Source organism: Staurois parvus, unplaced genomic scaffold, assembly GCF_062004578.1.
Source record: "Staurois parvus isolate SC_StPar_1 unplaced genomic scaffold, SC_StPar_1.0 ptg000168l, whole genome shotgun sequence".
NCBI lineage: Eukaryota > Metazoa > Chordata > Amphibia > Anura > Ranidae > Staurois > Staurois parvus.
The window spans coordinates 1,640,131-1,660,141 of NW_028317964.1; the positions used below are offsets into that span (position 1 = coordinate 1,640,131).

At 38.8% G+C, this 20,011-nt stretch overlaps 1 protein-coding gene across 1 annotated transcript; it reads right to left on the bottom strand.

Moving 5' to 3' along the window:
• Nucleotides 1–13,518: 13,518 nt before the first annotated feature.
• On the bottom strand, nt 13,519–19,175 carry LOC149462776 (cocaine- and amphetamine-regulated transcript protein-like). Its single transcript, XM_089676401.1, has 3 exons — nt 19,005–19,175; nt 18,762–18,839; nt 13,519–13,996 (listed from the first exon to the last, which is right to left on the bottom strand). The coding sequence occupies exons 1-3, from the start codon at nt 19,143–19,145 to the stop codon at nt 13,889–13,891; spliced, it is 327 nt and encodes a 108-aa protein (XP_089532527.1). The 5' UTR covers nt 19,146–19,175; the 3' UTR covers nt 13,519–13,888.
• Between the last annotated feature and the right edge of the window lie 836 nt (nt 19,176–20,011).

Below are 20,011 nucleotides of genomic sequence, written 5' to 3' on the forward strand. Positions count from 1 at the left end.
AGATGCTGAAAAAGCGTTTGACAGAGTGAATTGGAGATTCATGACAGATACTCTGGAAGCCTTAGGTATTGGGCCTAGGATGAGAGAGTGGATAGGGAAGTTGTACAGATACCCTTCTGTGGTCATTGCGGTAAATGGGGAGAGGTCAGAACCCATTGAGATGTCAAATGGAACAAGACAGGGATGCCCATTGTCCCCATTGTTGTATGTTATATCATTAGAACCATTGTTGTCAACAATAAGGCTGAATAGAGATGTAAAGGGAATCCTGATAGGAGATACAGAACATAAAGTTGCTGCCTTTGCAGACGACTTGCTGTTCTATGTAGGAAATCCCAGGATAACACTTCCAAACTTAATGAAGTCATTAAAGGAATATGGAGAACTATCAAACTTAAAGATAAACCCAACAAAAACGGAGATTCTAAATATAAACATCTTAAAAAGTGAAAAAGAAAAAATACAAAAGGAATTCCCATTTAAATGGAAAGACAGAGATATAAAATATCTAGGAGTAAAGCTTACAGCCTCACACAAACATCTATATAAATTAAATTATATTTCATTGATAAATGAGATTAGAGACGAGTTAAAAAGATTGGAGGGAGGAACCCCGACATGGATGGGCCGTATTAATCTGGTAAAAATGATAATAGTACCAAAAATCATATATAGATATCAAATGATCCCAATTAAACTCCCAGAGCTTTTCTTTAAAATAATTAAGAAACTGATAACAAAATACATATGGAGGAATAAAAAACCAAGACTGTCATACGAACTGCTGAGTAGGAGGAAAGAAAGAGGGGGTTTAGGGCTCCCAGACTTTAAAAGATATTACAAAGCGGTAATATTGGCAAGAACCATAGATTGGATATATAATCATAAAAAAAGTTGGGTGAGAATAGAGAATGAACTCAGTGGAATAGACCTGGGAAGAATGATATGGGTGCCAACACAGTATAGGGGTTTAAACGATAATGTAAATACATACACTTTAAATGTACTAAAGGTTTGGGATAATTTACACAAAAGTATGAAATGGACTTTTAATTCAACACTGATTCCACTAAAAAACACGGAGTTTTTCCCCCCAGGCAGAGAAGAAATAGGAGGGAGGTGGTTTAAAAAAGATAGGGTGCAATTGAGAGATATTCTGGTGGGAGATGAAATAGGATCATTTGATGATTTGAAGAAAAAAGAGGGCGAGATCTTCACTAAACTAGATGAATTGCGGTATTTTCAATTGAGGTGTTTTGTTGGAAGTTTGCCAAAACCTTTAAGGACAAAAGAAAATTGGAATCTGTTCGAAAAGGTATTGGGAACACAAGGTGATGGGAAGCACGGGATTACTAAAGTTTACAAAATACTCACTGAATTAGACACAAACACAAAGCCAACATATATAACAAAATGGGAAATGGATATGGGAGTTGTGATAGATGAGGAAAAGCAGAGGAGAATGTATAGATTAATTCACGAGAACGTCTCTATGAGAGAAGTGGAGATGAACTATAAGTGTTTGACAAGATGGCACATCACACCAAATGTAGAAAATAAGATATGTGGGCAGAGTTCACCACTGTGTTGGAGGGGATGTGGAGAGGTAGGCACTGTATACCATATATGGTGGGGATGCCCTAAAATCCAGATATTCTGGAAAACAGTAATCCACTTGATAGGAAAATTGACAGAAATAGATATAGAGCTAGATCCAGAAGTATGTATTTTGCATAACATGGATATAACAGTAAATAAATATAAAAAATCAGGGATATGGTACTATATAAATGCTGCAAAAGCTCTGATACCCAAGCGGCAAACAGAGATACCGAAGGAAGAGGACTGGATTGAAAGAGTTGAGCAGATCAAAAAGATGGAAAGGTTGTGTCATATCCAAGAAGATAGGATGGAGGCCTATTATGGGAAATGGGAGAACTGGGAAAAAGCCAGATTATATAGGAAGTATAGGAAAGAATAAAAGATAACAACAGAAAAACTTCACTTGCTGATGTAAGAAGATGCAGAGAAAAGGTAGGATAGGCAGAGGGGATTCGGGGTGGGGGGCGGTGCCGGGAGGGAAATGTTGTATAGAGTAATATAAAGTAGAAATGTTGGATATTATAATATTATAGAATATATTTCTTATATATATATATATATATATATATATCTACATTGTGTTGATGAAATGTATTTAAAATGGAAAAATGAATAAATATTTAAATTATAATCAAGCTCCTTACTCACTGTTTAAGATAATACACTCTGATGTTTATTTAGGATAAAGCCTATTTTATCTGTCCCTCTTATTCTGAGTCCTAACCAAGCTGCTTTCATACTGTCCAGCTACTTTACAATATTTAGGCCAAGCTAAATGTAAAAGTTAAAAAAATCAACTACGTACCCAAAATATTTGATGCTGATACGGTTTCGCTGACACTGTCTGAGTAAACAGTACTATTCTGTAGCACCACATACAGTGTAAAGGGATCTCCACAGCACGTATTTTAAAGAATTGGTATTTTTCAATGTCATCCTCAAGGCTGCATTAAATTCGCAAAACTCCCCCCCCCCCCCTTAGCAGTATTTTTTTTTACACAGTTGTTTTATTTGTTACATCCCCCTCATGGGATTGTCCAGCTATCCATTTCTCTTTTTTGATATTTTTCCTATTGGCCCAAACGTTCCAAGCCTAACAACAGGATTCGCCCCCATGGCTTTGTAGTGGAGGCGCAGAGTAATGCGTGCAGTAAATACACAGTCCGCTTGCAGTAACACTTGGAACTTGTATTAAACAGAATGCCAACATTACAAACACCCAAGTGGGAGGGCACTGCTAGCTAGGGAAATAACTCGCAGTGTAATGTAGTCAGATGTAGAGGAGGAGATGTGCCGCTCCCAAGAGGAAATTTCCTTTCCAGGATAGCCAGTCCCTAATCTTTCCCTCATCAGGAACATTTTTCTACCGTTAGTTATTTTACCTAACAAGCAAGGTCTTTCTACCTACACTAGCCACATGCCAGAAGTGTGCCAAAACTCAGGGCATGGACTTAAACAGACCCCGCTGGCCCAAGATAGCCACCCAGGTACACATGGACGCAATGTAGCCACATACATAGAATGCATGAAGTTAAAAAAAACCTTGAGCCTTTACAACCACTTTAAGGCCAATGGATCACCCTGACTGTCAGGCTGCTAGCGTTTTCAAAAAGAGAGGTCAGCAATGGCAGATTCAATAGCCTATCTAGTACAGGTTTCCTCTAATTCATTTAGTATCTCAGCACAGCAACAGATGTATTTTTAACCAATCTATTTCATCATTGCACCATCCTGACAATACAAGACATATAGGACTTAAATGTAATAATGCGTGTTTTGAAAGACAAGACTGTATCACACTGACTGGATATTGTTTGTGGACCTGTCTGAAATCTCATTAAAATGTGCTAATTAGATGCAGGAAAACTCTATAGGGAACAACCTGCTCTTTCAAACTGTCTCTCCACAGTATAATTGTTGGTATTGCTGTAAAGCAATCTACAGAAAATATTATACTGAGTTTTATTGTCTAACTGGTGCATACTTTTTCAAACACTTTCATTCTAGGGTTCCTAAGGGTAGCCATGAACAAAGGCTTCCAAACATTCCTAACAATGAGATATTTTTGCAAAAGGTACACTTTCTGGTCACTAACTGCTAGGTTAACACTATATATATATATATATATATATTTGTACAAAACCAACTATACAGTTGACTTTTATCTATACCAACCTTATAGAACAACAAGGAGACAGGTAAATATTTCCTACTGATCCTATTTTTTCAATGCAATCTTTTCCTAACTGGCGTGTCACTGTCCATATATATAAATCTGTAATCTTATGGGAAATATAGGCTTGGATATTAATAAAACACATTTAATATAGCATTTTTGATATTTATTGTGAAACGTAGACTCAGTACATGGTAAGGCTACAAACCTTCTCTCTTTTCCCTGTGGCACATGCCTGATATGGCTGACACACCAATCAGCCATAACATTATGATCATTACCCAATATAACCCATCAAGGCCAGACCTCTGAAGATATGCTGTGGTATCTGGCACCAAGGCATCAGTAGAAACATTGAAAAGTAGCAGATCCTTTAAGTCCTGTAAGTTGTGAGGTAGAGCCTCCATGGATCAGATTTGTTTTTCCAGCACATCTTATAGATGCTTGATTGGATTTAGATCTGGAGAATTTGAAGGCCAAGTCCTTCTCAAACTCATTGTTGTGTTCCTCAAATCATTCTTGAACTTATTAGACCAGGCCGCATTCCTCCTTTGTTCCTTGGTTCAGTTCTGATGCTCACAGGCCCATTATATGCGCTTTTGGCTGTAAACATGGGTCATCATGGGCACCCTGAATGTTCTACAGCAACGTAGACCACTACACAACAAACTGTGATTCTTTTTGTGTTCTGACACCTTTCTATCAGAACCAACAATTTGAGCTACAGTAGCTCTTATTTTGGATCGGACTACAACACCAGCCTTCTCTTCCCATGTGCATCAATGAGCCTTGACCTCCAGTTTGCTGCTTTTCCTTCCTTGGACCACTTTTGGTAGGTTCTGACCACAGCAGACCAGGAACATCACGTAAGAGCTGCAGTTTTGGAGATGCTCTGACCCAGTCATCTAGCCATTACAATATTTTCTGCTTTGAACACTTCAGCTTCAGGGACAACATGTTCACTTGCTGCCTGATTTATCCCACCCACTTTCAGATGCCATTGTCATAATCAATGTTATTCACTTTCCTCGTCTATAGTCATAATATTATGGCCATTCTCAGTCTTTTCAGAATGACCAGGAGAACCTGACTGCCACTTATGCTTACCCCTCTCATCTCCTATGGTTCAGTTTGGCTCACTTTGGCTATTGAGGTCACTCATCATCATAGTGATGGGCCAATCGTGAGCTACAGAAGGCAGGAAGGGGCAGGCATGGCTGCCAACCATATGACATGGTTCCTTCCAATCATATAATTATATGGTCTTCTGGGGCACTATAGAGAGAAAAAGACCCGGCCAGCAAGCAGCTTGAGGTGCCTACACTTCAATTGTATAAATTTTCCATTTCCACAAAACTTTGCATTGCGATCACCTTAAACATAGTACGATATCTTTAAATATCCTGATTTAACTTTATATACTATAATTATTTAACAGAGTTACCAGACAATATATCACAGTGAAAGCTTATTGTTTTATGTTACTGTCACTATCTTTGAGGTCTTGCAAGAAATTAGACACAATAGAGTTAATTTACTGAAGTCAAATAAGCTCTTCACTTTGCAAGGCAAGTTGCACTGTGAATGGTAATTTTCCTCAGTTCTCAGTAAATGTGAAGTTTCACTTTCAAAGAATATCCAATCGCGTGCAAGGAAAATTAAAAAAACCCAGCATTTTTGCTTGCAAGATGATTGAATGGATGATGGAACTCATTAGGAGCTATCTTCAGTGTAAAGAAGGACAAGGAGTCCTGGAAGTGATGGCTTGGACACCACAGAGCCCTGATCTCAACACCATCAAGTCTGTCTTGGATTACGTGAAGTGACAGAAGGATTGAGGTAGCCTACATCCACAGAGGATCTGTGGTTAGTTTTCCAAAAAGTTTGGAACAACCTACCTGCTGAGCTCCTTCAAAACCTGTGTGCAAATGTACCTATAAGAATTGATACTGTTTTGAAGGCATGGGGGTTGATTTACTAAAGGCAAATAGACCTTGCACTTTGCAAAAGGTAGTTGCTCCAGAGCTTAGTAAATGAGGTAAAGCTTCACGTTGCAAAGAATACCCAATCAAGTACAAGGAATATAAAAAAACAGCATTTTTGCTTGCATGTGATTGGACGATGGAAGTCATCAGAGCTTCTGATCATTTACTAAGCTCTGGAGCAACTGCACTTTGGAAAGTGCACAGTCTATTTGCCTTTAATAAATCAACTCCGTATGGTGGTCACATCAAATATTGATTTCATTTGGAGTTCTCTTCTGTTCATTTACTTTTCATTTTGTTAACTGATAAAAATAAACTAACACTTCTATTTCTTAAAGCATTCTTAATTTGCAGCATTTTTTCTCACCTTCCTAAAACGTTTGCACAGTAGGGTATATACAGTGGGGAAAATAATTATTTGATCCCCTGAAGATTTTGTATGTTTGCCCACTTACAAAGAAATGAAGGATCTACAATTTTTATCATAGGTGTATATTAAATGATTGAGACAGAATATCAACCAAAAATCCAGAAAAAACATACGATACAAATGATACAAAATTAAAACACAAAATTGAAACACACGATACAAAATTAAGTTGCAGTTCAGTGAGTAAAATAAGTATTGGATCCCCTACCAATCAACAATAATTATGCCTCCCACAGACTGGTTATGTGCTCATGTGGTACACAGATTAGTATTGTACTCGTTATATGTATAAAAGACACTTGTCCACAGAATCTCTTTCTTCCATTCAAACCTCACCATCATGGGCAAAGGATATCGGGGACAAGATTATAGACCTGCACAAGGCTGGAAAGGGCTACAAGACCATCAGCAAGAAGCTTGGTGAGAAGGAGACAACTGTTGGTGTGATCATTTGCAAATGGAAGAAATACAAAATAACCATCAATCGCCCTTGGTCTGGAGCTCCATGCAGGATTTCGCCTCATGGGGTAAGGATGATCCTGAGAAAAGTGAGGAATCAGCCAAGAATTACACGGGAGGAGCTTGTGAATGATCTCAAGGCAGTTGGGACCACAGTCATCAAACAAACCATTGGTAACACAAAACACTGTCATGGATTGAAATCCTGCAGCACCTGCAAGGTCCCCCTTCTCAAGAAGGCACATGTACAGGCCCATCTGAAGTTTGCCAAAAAACATTTAAATGATTCCGAGAAGGATTGGGAGAAAGTGCTGTGGTCAGATGAAACCAGAATTGAGCTCTTTAGCATTAACTCAATTCCCTGTGTTTGGAGGTAGAAACATACTGACTATGGCCCTAAGAACACCAAACCTAAAGTCAAGCACGGAGGTGTAAAAACAATATGCTTTGGGGCTGTTTCTCTGCTATATGTACAGGTCAATTTTGCCGCATTAAGGGGCCAAAGGATGGGGCCATGTATTGTAAAATCTTGGATGAGAACCTTCTTCCCTCAGCCAGAACACTGAAGATGGATCATGGATGGGTCTTCCAGCATGACAATGACCCAAAACACACCACCAAGGCAACAAAGGAGTGGTTCAAGAAGAAGCACATTAAGGTCATGGAGTGGTTTAGCCACAATCCTATTGAAAATTTATGGAGGGAGCTGAAACTTCGAGTTGCCAAGGGACAGACAAGAAACCTTAAGGATTTAAAGATTTGTAAAGAAGAGTAGAGCAAAATTCCACCTGAGATGAGTGCAAACCTGGTAACCAACTATAAGAAACGTCTTACCTCTGTGCTTGCCAACAAGGGTTACTCCACCAAGTACTAAGTCATGTTTTGCTTGGGGATCAAATACTTATTTTACTCACTGAACTGCAACTCAGTTTATAACTTTTGTATCATGTGTTTTTTTTGAATTTTTGGTTGATATTCTATCTCTATCATTTAAAATACAGACCCTTCATTTCTTTGGAAGTGGGCAAACTTACAAAATCTACAGGGAATCAAATCATTATTTTCCCCACTGTATATATACACCATATTGTCGAAAGTATTGGGACACCCCTCCAAATCATTGGACTCAGGTGTCCCAATCACCTCCATGGTCATAGGTATATAAAATCAAGCACCTAGGCATGCAGACTGCTTCTACAGACATTTGTGAAGGAATGGATCGCTCTCAGGAACTCAGTGAATTCAAGCATGGTTGCCACCTGTGCAATAAGTCCATCTGCGAAATTTCCTTGCTACTAAATATTCCACGGTCAACTGGCAGTGGTATTATAACAAAGTGGAAGCAACTGGGAACAACAGAAACTCAGCCATGAAGTGGTAGGCCACGTAAAATGATAGAGCGGGGTCAGCGTATGCTGAAGCGCACAGTGCGCAGAAGTCACCAACTATCTGCAGAGTCAATAGCTAAAAACCTCCAGACTTTGTTTGGCCCTCAGATTAGCACAACAGTGCGTAGAGAGCTTCATGGAATGGGTTTCCATGGCCGAGCAGCTGCATCCAAGTCTTACATCACAGTGTCAGATGCAGCGGTGTAAAGCATGCCGCCACTGGACTCTAGAGCAGTGGAGACGTGTTCTCTGGAATGACAAATCACGCTTCTCTGTCTGGCAATCTGATGGATGTGTCTGGGTTTGGCAGTTGCCAGGAGAATCGTACTTGCCTGACTGCATTGTGCCAAGTGTAAAGTTTGGTGGAGGGAGGATTATGGTGTGGGTTTGCTTTTCAGAGATTGCGCTTGGCCCCTTAGTTCCAGTGAAGGGAACTCTTAAGGCATCAGCATACCAAGACATTTTGGACAATGTCATGCTCCCAAGAACAGTTAAGAAAATCTGCATGTAAATTCTGTGTATCCCAGAAATGGCATGGAATGTTCTCTTCTAGGGTTGGTGCTACCACCTAGGGCGCACTACTGACTAGGGTGCAGCCATGGCGCTGTTTTCCCTACTCTCTGCCATGGCCAGATCTAGGGGGGTGCTGGGGTAGATTTTAGTTGTGCCACCCCCCCCAGGCTGGTCTTTCCAAGAATGCTGTGCCTGGCCGCTGAGTGCCTTCCCCATGCCCACACTCACAGCTGGGACAAGGGGACAGAAGCCTGGAGCAGTGAAGCCTGCAAAGGAGAAATGACAGGAGAGAGCCAGGAGGTGTGGGCTGTGCTCTCCTTTCCTGTCAGTGGAGCGTTCCTCCATAAAGCTGATGACACAGGGTCACTCTTACATCGGCATGTTCGGTGTTTGATTCATTCCCTGGCTCCCTTCTGCCGAGAGATGAGCAGTCACTGAAGGAGGGAGGGGGATTGGGAGGGATTGTGCTAGGAGGGGGTGAACAAGGGAACTTGTGCAATGAGAGGGGATTTGGGTGGGGAGGAAAGATTTGTGCTGGGAAGGATTATTTGGATGGGGTTGTGCTAGAAGGAGGGATTGGGGGGATTTATGCTAGGGGACGACGCTAGGGGTGATTTGAGGGGAGAGGATTTGTGCTAGGTTGCAAAATTTGAGGGGAAAGAGGTTGCATGTGTAAGGAGGGGTCAAGTAGAACTACAGATGAAGTTTTATTATTATTTTTTTTGGGGGGGGGTGCAAGTAGCTGGTCCTGCCTAGGGTGCAAAATAGTCTAGCACTGGCCCTGCCTATGTCTATAACAGGGTGTGGCAATGGATGAACACACCTTTAGATGCAGAACCAATAAAAGCTTTAGGACTCATTCCAGTCTGAAAAGCAATTTGCACTGGATCCCTTTTCAGTGGGTGTTTGACAGGTGTTGAGGAGGTGATATGTTGCCTCCTTACCTTCTGTTGTAACCCTAAAAAAGTTGAACCACCACGTTGCAATCATATGGCCATTTTTAAATGTTTAAATGGGTTGCATTAGGTTGTGGTACTGCACAGCAAATGCAGCATGTGTCTTCATCTGTGTACATCCCTGAATGGTTGCCTGCCCTTCTTTAGATGGGTGACAGGGGAGGGGGGGCTGGCGATAAAACCAAGGCTCAACTACCTGCTTTTAACGCCCCTGCCAACAAGCCCTTACATTGGGATTTTCCTTCATTAAAAATCTTGTTATACTTTAGGATTTAAAACATAGACCCTTGTTATCAAACTATAGTTTAAAATCCACTGCAAATGAATTTTTAATAGAGCAGGATATATCCCGGAAAAGGCATTGTAATAAAAAAAAGTCCTATTTTGTGGCTGGCAATAGGTTTCAGGACACAATTCTTTACATTCCCCTGGTTCCCTGAATTGTACTATGTTAGATATTTATCTCTAAAGCAAATTATGTTTTCACTTTTTATATATCTTTCTGGGTAGATCATAAATTAATTTTCTCTAAGGTCTAAAACCTGCAAAGTATATAATGTATGTTATTAGGAAGAAGGCAGTCAAAACTAGATCTACATACCTTTGTATATTTCAAAGTCAAATTCAAGTGAAGCAGAAAAATAAACAAATATAATTGTTTTTGGCATAATTGGGTGTTTGAAGAGAAAACAGATGTGTAGAGCTAGAGCGGACTATGAGCAAATGAGCTAATCTATGCTTATTAGAGGAAACTTTTGTAAATGACTTTTTTGGTCTACAGAAGCCTTAATAATGCTACTAAATATGAATTTCCTTCAGTATAGCCAACTGAGTTGATTCAATTCAAAGTTAAATGGTTTATTCAACCCAAAACTGCTGTTTGAGGTTTGAGTAGATGCTATTGGGTTGAATCTTCCATTGGTATATGGTGAAATAACTGTATATTAACCAAAAAAAGCCAATTAGCATTCCCTTTTATGATCTGCAAAGTGAAATGTTATTGGTTAGTATAGGTTACTGTACTTTGTGCTATTTTAATGAATAAACCCTAATATATTTCTTACATACAGTATATATATATACAGTTGTGTTCAAAATAATAGAGTCAGATATCACTAACCTGATCAATCACTGTTTTTGGTAGAAATGATATTTCTACATGGCAAATAATTTACTAGCAGGTGTAGTAGAGTAATAGAAATCCAGAAGACCCAACAGTCATGACATGCATGCTGCTGATTCTGTGTAATTGAATCACTAATTGAAAGGGGCATGTTCAAAATAATAGCAGTGTGGAGTTCTATTAGTGAGGTTATTCATTCTTTGAAAAACAGGTGGCAATTATTGCCCTTATTTAAGGAAGGAAGGCAGCAAATGTTGTACATGCTGGTTACATTGCATTTCTCTCTGAAATTCTGAGGAAAATGGGTCGTTCCAGACATTGTTCAGAAGAACAGCATACCTTGATTAACAAGTTGATTGGAGAGGGGAAAACATATAAAGAAGTGCAGAAAATGATAGGCTGCTCAGCTAAAATGATCGCAAATGCTTTAAAATGGCAACCAAAACCTGAAAGATGTGGAAGAAAGTGAAAAACTACCATTCGAATGGATAGAAGAATAGCCAAAATGGCAAGGACTCAGCCAACAATCAGCTCCAGGAAGATCAAAGAAGGTGTAAAGTTACCTGTGAGCACTGTTACAATTAGAAGATGCCTATGTGAAGCCAAGCTATCTGCAAGAAGCCCCCACAAAGTCCCACTGTTGAAAAAAAGACATGTGCTGAAGAGGTTACAATTTGCCAAAGAGCACATTGACTGGCCTAAAGAGAAATGGCGCAACATTTTGTGGACTGATGAAAGTAAGATTGTTGTTTTTGGGTCTAGTGGCCGGAGACAGCTTGTCAGACGACCCCCAAACACTGAATTCAAGCCACAGTACACTGAAGACAGTGAAGCATGGTGGTGCAAGCATCATGATATGGGGATGTTTCTCATACTACGGTGTTGGGCCTATTTATCGCATACCAGGGATCATGGATCAGTTTGAATACATCAGAATACTTGAAGAGGTCATGCTGCCTTATGCTGAAGAGGAAATGCCCTTGAAATGGGTGTTCCAACAAGACAATGACCCCAAACACACCAGTAAACGTGCAACATCTTGGTTCCAGACCAACAAGATTGACGTTATGGAGTGGCCAGCCCAATCCCCGGATCTTAATCCAATAGAAAACTTGTGGGGTGACATCAAAAATGCCGTTTCTGAGGCAAAACCAAGAAATAGAGAAGAACTGTGGAATGTAGTCCAATCATCCTGGGCTGGAATACCTGTTCACAGGTGCCAGAAGTTGGTTGACTCCATGCAACACAGATGTACAGCAGTTCTCAGAAACAGTGCTTATACAACGAAATATTCATTAAGTGATTCAAAGGAAAGCAAAATCTTCAAACATTTTTCAGTTTATATAGTGAATGTTTGAGTTTGTAAAGAAGAATACAAATACTGCTAATTTTTTGAATATTCTAATTTTCTAATATTCTAATATTAGTCTAATAATACAGTCTAATATTCACTTTTCTTCATTTTTGTAGAGGAACAACACAAATTTGATATATTTTTCTTCATGTTTTGATTTGGAATAGAATGTGTAGTGTTCCCAATGCATTTGTGTGTATGGAAATAAGAGCTATTAGAAGGATTTTGAGCTTTATTCACTTTTTTCAACACACTGCTATTATTTGGAACACAGCTGTATATATATATATATATATATATATAATATTCTCTCTCTCTCTGTATATATATATATATATATATATATATATATATATATTTAATCTCCCTCTCTATATAATATTCTCTCTCTCCCCCTCTCTCTCTCTCTCTCTCTCTCTATATATATATATACTATTCTCTCTCTCTATATATATATATATAATATTCTCTCTCTCCCTCTCTCTCTCTATATATAATATTCTCCCTCTCCCTCTCTCTATATATAATATTTTCCCTCCCTCTCTCTATATATATAATATTCTCTCTCTCTCTCTATATATATATAATATTCTCACTCTCCTTCTACAGCTCTTTCTCTCTTTCTCCCTTCCTCTCTTTCTTTCTTTCTCCCTCTCTTTCTTTCTTTCTCTTTTTCTCCCTCCCTTTCTTTTGTTCTTTCTTTCTTTTTTTCTTTCTCCCTCTCTTTCTTTCTTTCTCCCTCTCTTTCTTTCTTTCTCTTTTTCTCCCTCCCTCCCTCCCTTTCTTTCTTTCTTTCTTTCTTTCTCCCTCCCTCTCTTTATTTCTTTCTCTCTTTCTCCCTCCCTCTCTTTCTCTCTCCCTTTCTTTCTTTCTTTCTTTCTCCCTCCTTCTCTTTCTTTCTCTCTTCTCCCTCCCTCTCTTTCTTTCTTTCTCTCTTTCTCCCTCCCTCTCTTTCTCTCTCCCTCTCTTTCTCCCTTTCTTTCTTTTTCTTTCTTTTTCTTTCTTTCTTTCTTTCTTTTTCTTTCTTTCTTTCTTTCTTTCTTTCTTTTTCTTTCTTTCTTTCTTTCTTTCTTTCTTTCTCCCTCCTTCTCTTTCTTTTTCTCTTTCTCCCTCCCTCTCATTCTTTCTTTCTTTCTCTCTCTCTTTCTCCCTCCCTCTCTCTCTCTTTATAAATATAATATTCTTCTCCTTCTGTGTAGTCTCAGTCCTGATAGTACACTCCTTCTTATGTAACATAACATAGAATTCAAGCAATAAGTAATTTAACCTTTCCATAATTGCTCCAGCATGTCGGCAACGCTGGGAACAGGTACAACAAACTTTCTGCTGACGTTTCTTACTGGTTTGTACAAGTGGAAGACACAACTCAGTGGATGGCTAGCATACTCCTATTCCTGCATTGTTTAGTGTGCATAGGTGAGCTTGAAGAAATGCCCAATATGCAAAAGCACAGTTACATGTTGGGGATACAACTATGAGCAAGTTCAACATTAACATAGTACATTGCATGCTCAATAACTAAAGCAATAAAGTTTTCCTTGTACAGTTTATTCTTGATTTATGAAAGTGCATATATAAGATAAAATAACAAGGTAAGTGTAATGTCTTCAATAAATAATATTAAATTCACTAGGAAATAATCTACAATATTTGACATAGAGGATGAGACTGAACAAAAACAAAGCTAGTCTTGAAACTAGTTCAATGTTGGCGATCATCATTTTGCCTCTAGTGTGCTGTGAACAAGGAGACTTCTTTTTCTAGTACTGATAGAATATGAGCTTGCTGTAAAAGTAAATAGGAACGGTGTAAACAGACAAGAAATGGCATTATTGATCTCTTTACAAAGGTTGGTAATATATGGTCTGTAAACACGAGGGCTGCAAATGACATGGATTCTCTTCATATGCACTTCAACAGGAAAGTGTTGCAGGACGATCCGCGGGAACAGTCACACAGCTTTCCGATTCTGGGACCTTGTTTCACGGCACACCTTTCTCCAATGTCACACTAGGCATGGGGACAGACAAACAACATAACAGCAATTTTATTACAAGAGCCAACAGGGATTCCCAGATGTAACCCTAAGAACTGGAAAAGTGTGACCACAAAAATGACAACGTAAAACTTGTAGACGTCTCTTTTCACTTTGAATAATGAGATTTAATTTCAAATTTGTTAAGCTTGGTGATAATGATGACTAACATGTTCTCGGTATAGCATGCATTACGTGTTCCCCATCAAATTATATATATAGTACATACATTAAGATTCTATACATTGGTAAAAAGGTGTCATAATTATGGGGTAATGCAAAGAGTAGGGCAGAATATAACAACCCATTGTTAGCATCAGATTTAAAGGCTTATTCCTTTAATCCAGGCTTTTTCAACCAGGGTTCAGTAGCACCCTAGGGTTCCTCCACAGCAGTGGTTTCCAGTTCTCATGTGCCCCCAACAGGTCATGTTCTTGGGATTTCCTTCTCCTTGCATAGATGTCAATGGCTTAGGATTTATTACAGCTATTCCCAAAACATGGCTGTCTGGGGTACTTGAGGAATGAGGTTTGGAAACACAGTTCCACAGGTTGCTAAGGGTTCTTGAAGCAGTGACAGATTTACCTCCCACCTACAATGAGCACCAATGTATGGGGTATATAATCTAGGTATTCCATATTCGTTTATTCAAAACTTTCTACAAGTTACCAATCATGCTAATATACCATAAGTTGTAACTATAATTCATTCCCCAAGACCCTAATGTTATTTCAAGGGTTCCTTGAAGGGTAAGAAGGTTGAGAAAGGCTGATTTTAACAGTTCAAGGTGCGAAGTGCAGTACCCACAGAAACCAATGAAAACACATCACACTCTGATCTGTCTTCAGTAAATTGAGCACTGACAGGTTGTAATGGGTTGCTGTGGATTGCTTCACTTAGGTTTGCCCTTAGCATGTTTCTTGCACTGTTACTATAGGTTTTAGTTAGTTTATAGGAGAAAGAACAGAACCCTGAAAGCTAATTGATTGTTTTCTATGGGTTCCAGGGGTCTCCAAACTATGGCCCTCCAGGTGTTGAGGAACTGCAAGTCCCATGCAAGACTCTGACAGCCACAGGCAAGACTCCCAGAGGCAGAGGCAAGATGGGACTTGTAGTACTTCAACAGCTGGGGGGCCATAGTTTGCAGACCCCTGGGTTAGGCAAACAATGTAGTCATGTGGCAGCTCTGGAGTTCCATTCTGTGCCAACTCCTTCACATCACATCACCGCCTTTTTAGAATTATTTTACCATCACAGGTCCACAGATGCACAGTGCTTCAGGCAAGGTTAGCCCTTCCTCAGGTTCTGACCCTTGCTGTGCATTTTAGGTCTGTGATAGTGGAATAAATTGGATAACCCCAGGACAGCAATCATGTTCTCCCAGGAGTGTTGGACTTATATTGGGGTTATGGGTGCCTTCACTTTCCAAATTGCACTTTGCTTTCTTTAGTAAAAAGAAAGTTCCAAAAGAAAAAGGATTATGTTTTGCTCTAGTAAAAAAGTTTGTACTGTAACCGCTGCAGAAGCAGATGTAATTAGTGAACTACCAGCATAATCATACTTTACAAGCTAGCAGTAAGCATTTTGCATTATAATACCACCTAAAATATTGAATTGAATACTTTAAGCGGTAGGTGTGTGTATGTGTGTGTAAATTAGTATTATGTGTACAGATTGAGTGATATTTCACTTACATTTATTTTCTACAACAGAATATGGGGTTGATTTACTAAAAGCAAATTGGTTATTTGCTCTTTAAGGGAATTTTGACTTTGCAAGGAAATTTTCATTTAGCTTGGTGAAGGAGATGAAGTTCTGCTAAATTTTGGTAAAAAAAATTGTGTGCAAGCAAAAATTCTGTTTACTTTATTCTCCTTGCCTGTGATTGGGTATTCTCTGCAAAGTGAATTTTCACAACATTCACAAAGCTAAGGGAAAATTCCCTTGCTAAGTGAACAGGCTATTTTATCATATCAACCACATTTTTGGATCCGTGATAGCAGAATAAATTGGATAATCTTGGAACAGCTATAATGTATTCCCAGGTGTTTCGGGCAGATATTGGTGGTATGGGTTCCCGCACTTTGCTTTGTTTAAGTGTATGTAAACTCATACAATACATTTTTCTTTTTTTCTCCCCCATGGAAGTGTTTTATTATAACTGTTCAACAACTGCAAATACCTTCCTATAATCTCTGCCTCTGACTGTTATCAGTTAGCATTTTCCCCTGCTATCTCTGTGGACTACAAAACACCTCCCCTGTTATGGAGAAGAGAGGGAGTCGAAGTCCTAACACACTCCCTTTCCTAAGGTGACAAAGCTGCTCAGTACAGTAGTCACCCTAGGACAGGAACGGTGTAAGCAAAATAAAAGGAAAAAGTGCGAAAACACAAAACGAATGCAGCCAGCACATATAATGACCAGTAACCTACAATACTATCATTATTTGTTCTTGGGTTTAGACACGCTTTAAGCCTTCACAAAATTTGCAAAAAGAAAAGTGGATTTGCCTGGAATGATAATAGATGCTAAAAGTTTAATACTTTATGAATCCAATGTGCATAATGATACTAAGGTCTTTTTTTTCTATACTTATTACATTCCAATGGAAATATTCCTGTCTGTCACCTGAACGTGGGCTGCAGGTTGAGTGCTAATCACTAATACCAGTGTTTCCTGATAGACTTGATTTTTGGCATTTGTGTAATACTTTGTGTGTGTGCAAGTGTGTAAATAAATATTATATATATATATATTATATATATAGTATAAGGGCAAACAGCAGCCTAGTACATCCCTGTAACCACCACAAACAAAAAGCAAAAGGGGCTGCAGCGCAAAAGAGCTCAATTTATGACAGCAGTGATGTTTCATTCACGCATCCCTGCCCTTCCTCAAGCTTGAAAAAGGGCAGGGATGCCTGAAACATCACCGCTGTGATATAGTTTTTTTCTATGTGTGAGCAATAAATACAGCTCTCTTTTGTGCTGCAGTCCAGTTTTGTTGTTTTCTTTGTTTTGTGTATATATTATATAATTATTATATTATATATAAGTCACTGCACTGGCAAACGTTTCTTTCTCAATATTTACTTTCTTTATTTAGAGTAATAAAGACATGACAGAACATGTTTGCTATAGATAAGAACGTAAATATTGCACAAGGATGGACTTTTGTCTTTTTTCAGCTAGACTAACTATGTAACTATGCAAGGAACTATTGGGAATGCAGGGACTAGCTGGTATTGATTAGCAATGGCAGATTGGAGCCTGACTGTTCCCAGCACCCAATACACACAATGTGCAGTCCATCTCTTTGACAGATTCAGACATACAGTATACATATATATATATATATATATATATATATATATATATATAGTTTAAGATAGCTATCCATGCAATTAAATCAATATGTACAAACTAATCAATATGTAGCTAATCAATATGTAATACAAAGGGTTTATAGTACAGTAAGTATACACTTATAGCCAGTAATATAGCAACTTCTGACATCCCTGCCCTTTAGGCTCCCTTCACACCTATGCAGTTTGCTTTTTGTCTATTTTGCAGTGCTTTTTCCAGTTCATTTTGTGTTTCTCTATGTGCGTTTTTGCCACGATTTTACTGCATTTTTTTTTAAAGTGGAATTTTTTTATTGCTCGGCAGAATAAAAAAGCAAAACGCAAAACACGGCAAAAATGCACTACCATGCATTTCAGCAGATAATCCTTTGAACTCTATTGTAGCAAACACATTCCTTTTTGCTTTTAAAAAAGTCCCTGACCCTTTCCAAAAATGCAGCAACTCAAAAAAGCATAGATGTGAACATGTTCCATAGGAAATCATGTAAAATAGACTGTAGCTTGTTTCTGCAAAAAGCACTAAGAAAACGCATTGGTGTGAACGGAGACTTATAGTTACAGGGATACCTGAAGTTGCTATAATACTAGCTATGTACACTTTGTATACTTACTGTGCTGTAAACTCTTTGTGATATATATATATATATATATATATATATATATAGATAGATAGATAAATCTATTTATATATATATATAAAATCCTAAATTGGTTTAGAGGCACTCACGGGTCTTGCAGAGACCCCTGAGTGCCTCTAAACCAATTTTAGATTTATATGGATTTCTTTGTGTTTGGGCACCTGAGCATTTAGCCCAAATATAGAGTGCCGTGGCTACCTTTGGAACTATATATATATAAAATGTTTTTTTTTTAAATTGTAATATTTATTTGCACACGCTCTCAAAAATATATTTACACTATACATGTGTGCAAACTTGTGTAAAAAAAAAATATATATATATATAAAATCCTGCCAATAATGTGCAAATATAATATAACAACATATAACAAAATTACGTATTCATTTACACACACACACTTAAATATTTATATATATATTTATTTTTTTTACACAAGTTTGCACACATATATAGTGTAAATATACATTTGAGAGCGTGTGCAAATAAATATTACAAATAAACAATATATATATATATACATTTTTTGTAAGTATTCATTAATCATGTATTTAAGTGTGAGTATGTTAATAAATATTATTTTATTATTTATTATTATTGTTAATATTATATATTTGAATTGATTAATATTTCACATTGCAGTTATAAAGCAGGATCTGTGTGTGATTTTGTTTCCTGTACCTAACAGGCTCACCCTTAATAAGTTCAATGTAATAAATGAGATAAAACAAGCTCACCATTGGGATCTGGGCTCTCTTCTGATACATAGGGTACCTGTCCTGAAATTTTCCCAGCAGCTCTTCCATTGCCTCCACCTAAAGGGAACACACAGTTCAATCAGCAGGCATAACAGCAGCGACAAGCTGAGCACTCACTGCCTCTGCAGATCAATGGGGAGCGATCCTCCCTATTCTACATGGAGAAGTCAGAGGGTGAGCACTCAGTGCCTGCAATATGTGAGGAATGGAGGGGAGACTGACCAGCTCTTTTTCGGACGATGTAGGCATCTTCTTGACCTCAAAGTCTTCGGAGGAGAGCTCCCGGGAGGACTGGCCCCGGCACAGACAGAAGAGGAGCAGGCTGGCACACAGGAATCTGACGAGGAGCGGGGAGCTGTCCATGGTGCTGAAAGTGGATGGCCCGGGCGCACGATCAGCGGCGTCTCCTCTTCGCTCCGCTCGCTGCTCTTCTCCGCTGATAACTCTGGGGGCCCCGGCGGACAAGTTGCTTTTAAACTCCTAGGGCCCCTCCCGCTCTGTGAGCTCAAAGAGGTTCTGGGAACCCAGGAAAAGTGCGATTGGTTGTCAGATGTGCGGTACATCCCATCCCTCCAATGGGGGCACACAGCCCTTCTGTACTCTGCGCGTCTTCTGCTGCAGGCAGCGATCTGTTTCTGCAGCAACACATTCCAGGGATAAGGGGAGCTCTGCTCATCGCAGACATGTCCATACTGCCAATACATGTTACAATAAAATACATAAATAGATAAAGAAGCTGCAAGCCTGTACTATCTCTATTATGTGGTAGAATTACTATGTGGCCACTGCTTTCAGGTTACACTGACTTTTGCATCACACCAAGTCTTTTACTGCACACACATTATCTTAGGGTCACCCCACATGTGGTCAGTGGTGTATTTTTGTTTTGTGCTGCCCTAGACAACACAAAAATCGGGTGCCCCCCCCCCCCCCCAAATGAGAGAGAGAAAGAGAGGGGGGAAAAAGAGAGAGAGGGGGAAAAAAGAGAGAGGGGAAAAGGAAGGCAGGAAGGAAGGAAGGAAGGAAGGAAGGAAAGAAAGAAAGAAAGAAAGAAAGAAAGAAAGAAAGAAAGAAAGAAAGAAAGAAAGAAAGAAAGAAAGAAAGAAAGAAAGAAAGAAAGAAAGAGGGAGGAAGAGAGAGGGAAAGAGAAATATATGTATAGATAGAGAAAAAAAATAAAGAGAGGGAGAAAGATAGAGAAAGAAAGAAAGAAAGAAAGAAAGAAAGAA

Coding starts and splice junctions, on each gene's coding strand:
- LOC149462776 (XM_089676401.1), bottom strand. CDS start 19,145: ATGGACAGCTCCCCGCTCCTCGTCAGATTCCTGTGTGCCAGCCTGCTC. Junction 18,840..19,004: donor CATCGTCCGAAAAAGAGCTG/GTCAGTCTCCCC, acceptor TGTTCCCTTTAG/GTGGAGGCAATGGAAGAGCT. Junction 13,997..18,761: donor AGAGAGCCCAGATCCCAATG/GTGAGCTTGTTT, acceptor CCCCATGCCTAG/TGTGACATTGGAGAAAGGTG.